General features: G+C 33.9%; 1 protein-coding gene across 1 annotated transcript; it reads left to right on the top strand.

Annotated features, from left to right (window-relative positions):
- The first annotated feature begins 1969 nt into the window (after nt 1–1969).
- LOC107812523 (26S proteasome regulatory subunit 8 homolog A) lies at nt 1970–7760 on the top strand. Its single transcript, XM_016637652.2, has 9 exons — nt 1970–2327; nt 3402–3499; nt 4097–4321; nt 4448–4510; nt 4605–4768; nt 6378–6534; nt 6635–6733; nt 7041–7151; nt 7364–7760. Exons 1-9 carry the CDS (start codon nt 2132–2134, stop codon nt 7502–7504), a joined length of 1254 nt encoding a protein of 417 aa, XP_016493138.1. The 5' UTR covers nt 1970–2131; the 3' UTR covers nt 7505–7760.
- The last annotated feature ends 1760 nt before the right edge of the window (nt 7761–9520 follow it).

The following is a 9520-nucleotide window of genomic DNA, read 5'->3' as shown; positions in this document are numbered from 1 at the left end:
ATTATTTTTTCGCATGTATTTATGTATTACGAACGTCTGTATTTTTTTAATACAGCCAGATATCACCATATTTTGTGATTTTTTATTTTTTTGAATATAGTCCAATTGAATACGGTGAATTAAATACAATGTATAATTGTATTTTTAGGTGGATTACCTCACTGTATTCATGAATACAGTATCGCGAATACAAAAAATATAGTCGCACAGCTGGACTCCCCTATATTTTAGGCAAAATCCGCTACTGTATTCATGAATACAGTAGCGCGAATACATCGAATACAGTCGTGTAATAACTACATAGTAGTTATAGAAAGTAATTATGTATATGATAGCTATAGGAAGTTGATAGCCACTAAACAATACTCCCTACGGTCCACAATAAGTGATTTTTTGGCCTTTTTTTTGTGTTCCAAATTTTCTGATTTTTTTCAGATTTCAAGAATGAATTAATTATTTTTTCCTAAATTGCCCTTAGAGTAAATAGTGTTGGAGTATGTGTTAGGAGTATTTATGCGAAAAGATAGTAAAGGTTAATATGGTTAATTTCATTACTAATTAATGTTAAAAGATAAATTTCTTAATATGTGAAAATAACAAAAAAAAAGTCACTTATTGTGGATGGGATGGAGTAGCGGTTTGTGATACATTTAAAATACGGCAAAGGGCCAAATATACCCATGTATTTTTAAAAATAGTATAAAAATATCCCTCGTTATACTATTGGGTCATATATACCCCTCCCGTCATACTTTGGAACAAATATACCCTTATTTTGGATGGAGTGCCATGTGGCAGCATCAGATGGAAACGACCCATTTTTTTTTTACCCGATCCATTTTAAAAAACCCACCACCTGACCCGTTTTAAAATTCAGTTTTTTCAGTTTTTTTAAAGCATATATTTTGTAAAAACTGGATTTTGTTTTTAGAAAAACTGAAAAAAAGGAATTTGCAAAATATATATTTTTAAGTTTTTTCAGTTTTTTTAAAGTATTTTTTTTGTAAAAACTGAAAAAAAAAATATATTTTGTAAAAACTGAAAAATAAATATGTTGTAAAAACTGAAAGAAAAAAAAATAAATTTGCAAAATATATATTTTTCGGTTTTTTCAGTTTTTTAAAGTATTTTGTTTTGTAAAAACTGAAGAAAAAAAAGATTTTGCAAAATATTTTCTTTTTTTTAAACTAATGCATATGTAGTTCACTGCTTTAGGAGAGTTTTTTTTTCCAGTTTTTACAAAAAGAATACTTTAAAAAACTGAAAAAATTTAAAAATATATATTTTGTAAATTTTTTTTTTCTTCCAATTTTTACAAAAACAAAAAAATCCAGTTTTTACAAAATATATGCTTTAACTTTTTTCAGTTTTTTTAAAGTATTCTTTTTGTAAAAACTGAAGAAAAAAAAACTCTCCTAGAGCAGTGGACTAAATATGCATTAGTTTAAAAAAAAAATATTTTGCAAAATCTTTTTTTTTCTTTAGTTTTTATAATACAAAATACTTTAAAAAACTCAAAAAACTGAAAAATATATATTTTGCAATTTTTTTTTTCTTTTAGTTTTTACAACATATATATTTTTCAGTTTTGTTTTTCAGTTTTTACAAAAAATATTTTTTTTAGTTTTTACAAAAAAAAATACTTAAAAAAAACTGAAAAGACTTAAAAATATATATTTTGTAATTTTTTTTTTCCAGTTTTTACAAAAAATAAAATTTCAGTTTTTACAAAATATATGCTTTAAAAAAATTGAATTTTAAAACGGGTCGGGTGGTGAGTTTTTTTAAACGGATCGGGTAAAAAAAAAATCGTTTTCATCTGATGCTGTCACATGACACTCCATCCAAAATTAGATATATTTATTTTAAAATATGACGAGAGGGGTATATATGACCCAATAGTATAACAAGGACATTCTTATACCATTTTACAAAAGGATAGTATTTGGCCTTTGCCGTTTATAGTAATTTGGTCCATCGTTTTCCTTACTGACCAAGAAAAGAAGGTTTAAAAGCCCAAACCCGATAGGAAGAAGGTCTTCAATTGCTGCTATCCCTATTCTTCTTCTTCTTCAGTCCCAAAATCAATTAGTCCGCACAACGCAAATCTACAGAAGTTCAATCGGGAAAAATGGCGTCAGCTGATGTGGAGAAGAGCAAGAGGGAGATTGAGAGAGAGGAGAGCTGTTCGGCAAAAGCAACGAAGCAGGGGGAAGGGCTGAGACAGTACTATATGCAGCACATCCACGATCTCCAGCTCCAAGTCCGCCAAAAGACTCATAATCTCAATCGCCTTGAAGCCCAGCGTAACGAGCTCAATTCTAAAGGTCTGATCTAAATCTCGAAACCCTAACTTTAGCAAAACTTTGACTTCGGTTATTTTATCTTGAAACCCTAGACTTAACCAGTTTCTGACATATATAAATACTGCCTTTTCGTGTTGTTTATTGTCGAGTTTTTGAGTTTCATCAAACCTTAGTGTAAGATATTAAACTTTAGTAACTCGGGAATTGACTGAATAACAAATTGAAGGTTAAAGGGTTCTATTTTTGTAATTGAAACTATATGATGTGCACTCACCATAATACTTGTTATTTGATTATGATAGTCCAACATGACTAGTGAGTAGAGATCCATTCCTCCACTGTGGTGTTAGTTTAAGATTTGGTAACTTAAATATGTTAAAAATTGATGTAAGGTGTAGAGACTCAAAATCTCTCTGCCTCTTTTGTGAGGTTAAGGGGTTGGGCAAATCTCTCTTGTGGGAAAAGATTTCATGAAAAGATGTATGCTTTAACTTCTGTATAGCATATGAGTTTGGTTTAACATGATGAAGGGTATTCTCGCGCAACTATTCTGTTCTTGGTTAATCATTGGGAAGAATATAGGATAAGATCATCTATTATTGAAAGTATGGAGCTCTCGTGGTGTCTGAGCAATGAGCTAGGTGTATGTGGAAATTTCTTTTCTCCAGCTGTGGAATCTTGTCAGAGGACTTGCAATGGAAGAGCTTAAAACATAGCTATCAACTGATGCAAGTGCATATGATTCCGGAATGTGTGGATTTTAAGCACTAAGATACTTATAATTCGAAATCTTAAAATACTTGTCCTCTTGGATTCACTAGTCTTTTATATTCTATATTCAAACCTAAACACATAGAGAGATGGAGAGAGGGAGGGATAGAGAAAGTTCCTGGGGAGGGGTTGTAATGGTTGGGCTTTCTGAAATTTTTAGCCTTTCTTGAATAGGTCTTGGTGTTTTTCTCGCATTTGTTCTACTTTTGTTAAGGAATGTACTGAAATTGTCTTGATGACCCATGGTATTTTCTAATTTTTTGTTGTTGTAATTTCAATCATGTATAGACTTATAAAATTGTTCTCTTGTATGGCTATTTTCAGTGAGAATGCTCAAAGAGGAATTACAATTGCTTCAGGAGCCTGGATCATATGTTGGTGAAGTTGTTAAAGTAATGGGGAAGTCAAAGGTTCTTGTTAAAGTATGTGTATCTACATCTTCTTAATCGTCATTAAATTTCTTATTAAATCTTCCTACCATCTTTAAGTTAAAGTATAAGAGCAAAAAGCAGGTCTCATGTGGTCACCAGGCTTAAAAAAGGAAATTAAGTTGAATCAGTCGTATATGCTGCAATAAGATCATGTACTTTCAGCTCGCGTCCTTGGTTGATGGCTTACTTTGCTCATCCTCTTCAGTTGTATGCCTTCCGTGTTAAGGACCCCATTAGACTCTCATTTACTGTTTTGCCCTTGTCTTATTAATTTTGCACTTTCATTTTATGGTGTCTGTGAATTTGGACTCCTTACATCATAAAGATGCTCTATGTGTTGACATTTATGATGTCAATTTCCATTTTATCCTTCTTTAGCATGTCATGGGTTCAAACTTTGTCTTATACTATGAGGAAAGCATTTCTATTAGATTTTCAGCAGTAAGTGATACAATGAATTCATGTGGATCATATTGTTTTGAATTTTGCAAAGATTTTCTAGTACAAATCATTTGAACCACGGCATCCCTTACTGTATTTCTAGTTTATTCAGTAGTCTTTTTTTCTCATCTTTGTGCTATACTCTAGGTTCATCCTGAAGGCAAATATGTTGTTGATATTGACAAAAGTATTGACATTACGAAGATCACTCCATCAACTAGAGTTGCCCTGCGCAATGATAGCTATGTCCTCCATCTAATTTTACCTAGCAAAGTAGATCCATTAGTCAACCTCATGAAAGTTGAGAAAGTGCCAGATTCCACTTATGACATGATTGGTGGTCTCGACCAGCAGATCAAAGAGATTAAAGAGGTACTTATCTTCTCTATTACTTTTTTCTGTTTGGTGGTTTTCTTGATCTTTCTTGTTAACTAAGTCTTTGATTTTTTACAAAGTAATTATATGATGTCTTCAATTTTGTGGTCTATTATGCATTAGGTTATTGAGCTTCCCATTAAGCATCCTGAGTTGTTTGAGTCTCTTGGAATAGCTCAACCGAAGGTATATATATTCGACTTTATGAAGTTCTTCTTCAGTTAATTTTTCAGCGTTGGTAACCATATAAGTAATTGGACTCCTCCTTTATAAATGACAGGGAGTGCTGCTCTATGGGCCTCCAGGAACCGGGAAAACATTGTTGGCGAGGGCAGTTGCACATCACACTGATTGTACCTTCATTAGGGTCTCTGGTTCCGAACTAGTGCAGAAATATATTGGAGAAGGTTCTCGGATGGTGAGAGAGCTTTTTGTTATGGCCAGGTTAGCTCTTAATTTTGAGAATCCGACAGTTACGTATTTCTGATCTTATCACCTTAAATTCAAATCTTAAGCCATTTCTTGGTCACTGGGCTGAGCTGCTAAGTTCAAAGAGCTTCTTGAATTGGGTCATGTGTTTTGTTTCCGGAGGGAGGGAGTATAGACTCATAAGCCACTGACTACAGATCTACTGTTCTCTTAATTGTAATGTCATTAGGTAATTTTTGCTCTGTGAATCAGAAGATGTGGAGTTAAACCTTTTATAACATTTTGTTGTGTCTTGAACTGTGTATATCTTCACAAATAAAAAACCATAAAACCGTGATATTGAACTTTATATTTTCCTACGCTAAATAGTCTCTCAAAAGTATTTAAAAAGCGTTTAAGCTGAGCTGATATGGATTGTCTCAAGCTATTCACAAGAGTTCTAGCCTACCGGTCATGTTTCTATTTGATATAACCATCTGTATCTAGAATCCACTGACCCGATTAATCAGATTGGCACCGTGTAGGGCCCATATAAGGGGGAAATGTGTCCTTCCAGGGTTTCTCCATCTGCAGGGCTTGAGCCCAAGACCCCTCTGGTTAAGGGTGGAAAGATCCCACTCATTCCACTAGATCTAATGTTCTCTTAATTGTAATGTCATTAGGTAAGGTAATTTTGCTCTATGAATCTGAATTCGTGGAGTTAAATCTTTTGTAGCATTTTGTTGCCTCTTGAACGGTGTATATCTTCAAAAAAACCATGGTTAAACTTTGTATTTTCTAGCCTACCAGTCATGTTTCTTGTTGGTATAACCATATGGTATCTGGAATCCACTATCCACTGAACCGACTACTCTAGATTGATGCTGTTTGGGGCCCATGTAAGGGGGAAATGCTTCCTTTCTGTGGTTTCTCCGTTCCGATAGCTTAAACCGAAGATCTAGTGTTCTCTTAATTGTAATGTCGTTAGGTAATTTTGCTCTATGAATCAGAATTCGTGGAGTTAAATAGTTAAATCTCTTTTAACATTTTGTTGTTTGTTGAAAAGTGTATATCCCTCCCCCCCCCCCCCCCCAAAAAAAAAAAAACACCAAAAAAATGATCATAAAACCATGATTTATACTTTGTATTTCATATGCTAAAAAGTCTCAAAAAGTATTTAAAAATGTTTAAATCTAAGTTGATATTGATTGTCCCTAGCTATTCACAGATTTCTAGCCTGCCTGGTATCCAGAATCCACTATTCATTGACCCGTCTAATCTAGATTGGCACCACGTAGGGCCCATGTAAGGGGAAAATGCTTCCTCCAAGGGTTTCAACATTCCAGGGGCTTGAACCCAAAAGTTGAGGGATGAGGTCCTTATGTAAGGGTTGAGGGATTCCATCCATCCCACCATGCCCCTTGGTTACCAGTCACGTTGGAGATCAGTAAACCTAATTTTTGACATTTTTGTGATAACCTAAACCTATTTATAGAGAACATATCTTGTACGCAATAAAGTTCTACTTGGGGAGCCCGGGGGGGGGGGGTTACTTGACTGGCCGTTGCCTGCAAATATTTCCCCTTTTTAAATGTGATCTATTAGCATGTTTCAATTTGTTTCTCTTTTATGCTAATATCTTCAGGGAACATGCTCCTTCCATCATTTTTATGGATGAGATAGACAGCATTGGATCTGCTAGGATGGAATCAGGGAGTGGCAATGGTGATAGCGAAGTGCAGAGGACAATGCTCGAACTTCTGAATCAGCTTGATGGATTTGAGGCATCAAACAAAATTAAGGCAATTTCAGCGTGCTGTCTCAGTTATATATTGCTTGGTTTATAATAACTAGATTAAAGTGAGTGGATTGGAGCTGAGACAGGTTTTACTTTTGCTTCAGGTTCTAATGGCCACAAACCGTATAGATATTCTAGATCAAGCACTCCTTAGACCAGGAAGGATTGACAGAAAGATTGAATTTCCAAATCCAAATGAAGAGGTATGGTGCTTCATATAGTTTTTAATGTGGTTGAGAATTAAGATGATCAATTACCTTTTACATTTCCTGGGTCCCTCATTTTAATTGCTTGTGCTTGTTGATGCCGAATGTACTGGGAAATATTAGTACATGTAAAGGTAGTTTTTTTGTTTGAGTAGACACAAAAATATCTATGCTTGTCATCTCTCTCTCCTTCTTCATTTGAGTGATCTGGTAAAATTTGAAATCTTGCTTTATGCTTTTAGTTATCATTTTAGAATGCGCTGATGATTTGTCCAAATCAACTTATCATTTGATCACTGTGCAGTCTCGACAGGACATTTTGAAGATTCATTCGAGGAAGATGAACTTGATGCGAGGGATTGATTTGAAGAAGATTGCTGAGAAGATGAATGGTGCTTCTGGGGCTGAACTTAAGGTGTGGTTATAGAATGCACTTTTCGCTATACTATAGCAAATCAAATTCTTGATTGCTGATGGCCTATTTAGGTTATCAGTTAAAACTTCTGATCTAGTATGTGATCAGCTAGACACTGAGTGCTGCATGAATTGACGCAAATCAAAATGTATTTCTTGCTAGGTTATATTTTTTTCTTGCTCATAATCTATTCCTTCTTTATCTATTTGCAGGCTGTATGTACAGAAGCAGGGATGTTTGCTCTAAGGGAGAGAAGGGTGCACGTGACTCAAGAAGATTTTGAGATGGCTGTCGCCAAAGTAATGAAGAAAGAGACAGAGAAGAACATGTCACTGCGAAAGCTGTGGAAGTAGATGATGACCAACACGAATGACATTATCTAGTTGTGGACATTAGACGCATAAACACTTTGCTCAATTGATCGTCTATAGTTACAGTACCTGTAACTTATTGTCCTTGGATCTTTTATTTTGCTCAAGGCGCTTAAGACTTCCTTCAGTATTTTCATGGGACTCAGTAAAGTCGTTTCGTATCTTTGGCTGTTTTCTCAGGTGTAGCTGTAATTCAAAATTATTAAATTCAGAAAATTCCTAGTGTTTGTTCGCACAACTTCAGTATTTGCCGCTCCTTGGTTCTGTGTTGCATTTTGTTAGTTGACTTTGGTATCCTTGATTGCTGGGCCATATTTCCACCCTTCCAGGGAAAGTGTTTTTTTTTGTTTTGGGGGGGGGGGGGTTGCTTTTCTCCAAAGCTAAGGTGTTGGTCAAGTTTTTAGAAGAGAAAAAAAAGTGCTTTTGAGTAGAAGCAAAAACAGTTTTTGAGAAGCATTAGAGTAGTTTTTTTCTAGAAGCACTTTTTAGAAAAACACTTACAAGTACTTTTTAAAAGTTTGGCCTGGCCTAACATGAATTGGTGCCCTTTTCAAATTAACTAGTTACTTCTTATAAAAAGTATTTTTTTGAAACACTTTTGAGGCAATACTTTTTAAAATAAGGTAATTTTAGAATATGGGTAAACGTGTTATTATAGCTTGTTTGGCCAAGCTTCTTAAAGGCCGAAAATATTTTTTTTCTTCAAAAAATGTGCTTTTTATCAAATTTGAAGCGTTTAGCCGACCTTTTAGAAGAAAGAAAAAAGTACTTTTGAGTAGAAGCATAAATTTTGGAGACGCAGAAATAAATAGCTTTTTCTTAAAAATATTTTTTTAAAAAGCACTTTTGAGAAAAAAAATACACTTGGCACTTTTTAAAAGCTTGGTCAAACAATAATTGCTGCTCAGAAGTGCTTTTCAAATTAATTAGCAAATACAAACTGTTTCTCATCAAAAATACTTTTGAGAAAAAATATTTCTCAAAATAAACTGGTTTTTAGAAGCTTGGCCGCACAGGCTATTAGTCTCTGAAACCCTAAACCTAGATAAGAACCTTAAAACCAGATAATGCAAGTGTGAGTGGAGTATACTAGCTTTGTTTTAATATGGATCAGTTGACTTTAGATAGGGGAAAGTGCCAAAAATACCATTGAACTATTTATGCCATGTATTTGCTTTTGGGTATAAATCTATCTTTTTCGTTAAAAAAGTGGCTCCTATTTGACTCTCTATAACTCGCATAAAATAATATTTTTTGCTGGCTTGGAAATTAAGTTTGAAAAAAAACAAAAAACAAAAAACCCCTCAAGAATCTCTCTTTTCAATTAACAAAAACTCAAAACAATCACATTGAATCAATCTTTTAACAACTAAGTTGCTTGCACTAATGATTTCCAAATCACTCTTTTTACCTCTACCTCTTTTGTTGTATAATTTATAATTTTTCTGGGTGCTTCATCTATGGACAAATATAGCCCACCCAAAGATCAAAAGATTTACAAAGATGATGATGATGATAATAATAAGAAGTTCTTAGTTTAGAGTTTGTTCCTTTTTATTAAGGTTTTTTAATATTCGTAGTATTTTGAAATTGGAAGTAATATTTATACTAACAATTATCAAATATAGGAATTATACGAGGAGTAATCAAAGAAGAAATACATTTGCATCAGGTCTTGCAAGTATCAAATTACTCCATCCCAAAATTAAAGAAATTGGATCCTTCGCTCAACGAAACTCGCCGCATTTCACCGGAAACCTCCGATGTTGGTCTTGTTTTCCCTTGCATGCCAGTTCTTTTCTCTTTTTTTTTGGAACCCCATGTAGGTCCGGTTTTTCGATGGCAATGATGAGTTCTATTTTAAATTAGGTAAAGAGATTGACTTGAGTTATTTTGTGAATTTAAAAATGGGTGATCAGTGCAAGCATGTTAACCGTTAAAAGATCATTTCAATGTGCTTCTTTTGAGTTTATGCTGATTGAAGAGATAGATTAATGA

The sequence above is a fragment of the Nicotiana tabacum genome, chromosome 23 (assembly GCF_000715075.1).
Source record: "Nicotiana tabacum cultivar K326 chromosome 23, ASM71507v2, whole genome shotgun sequence".
In the NCBI taxonomy this organism is placed as follows: domain Eukaryota; kingdom Viridiplantae; phylum Streptophyta; class Magnoliopsida; order Solanales; family Solanaceae; genus Nicotiana; species Nicotiana tabacum.
Note: the sequence above shows the minus strand (reverse complement) of the source record. Positions and strands in the feature narration are given on the sequence as shown.

Bases quoted from the DNA above. Each gene is read 5' to 3' on its own strand.
- LOC107812523 (XM_016637652.2), top strand. From the start codon at position 2,132: ATGGCGTCAGCTGATGTGGAGAAGAGCAAGAGGGAGATTGAGAGAGAG. The intron at 6,535-6,634 runs GCAATTTCAGCG...CTTTTGCTTCAG, and splicing joins AGGCATCAAACAAAATTAAG to GTTCTAATGGCCACAAACCG. The intron at 6,734-7,040 runs GTATGGTGCTTC...ATCACTGTGCAG, and splicing joins TTCCAAATCCAAATGAAGAG to TCTCGACAGGACATTTTGAA.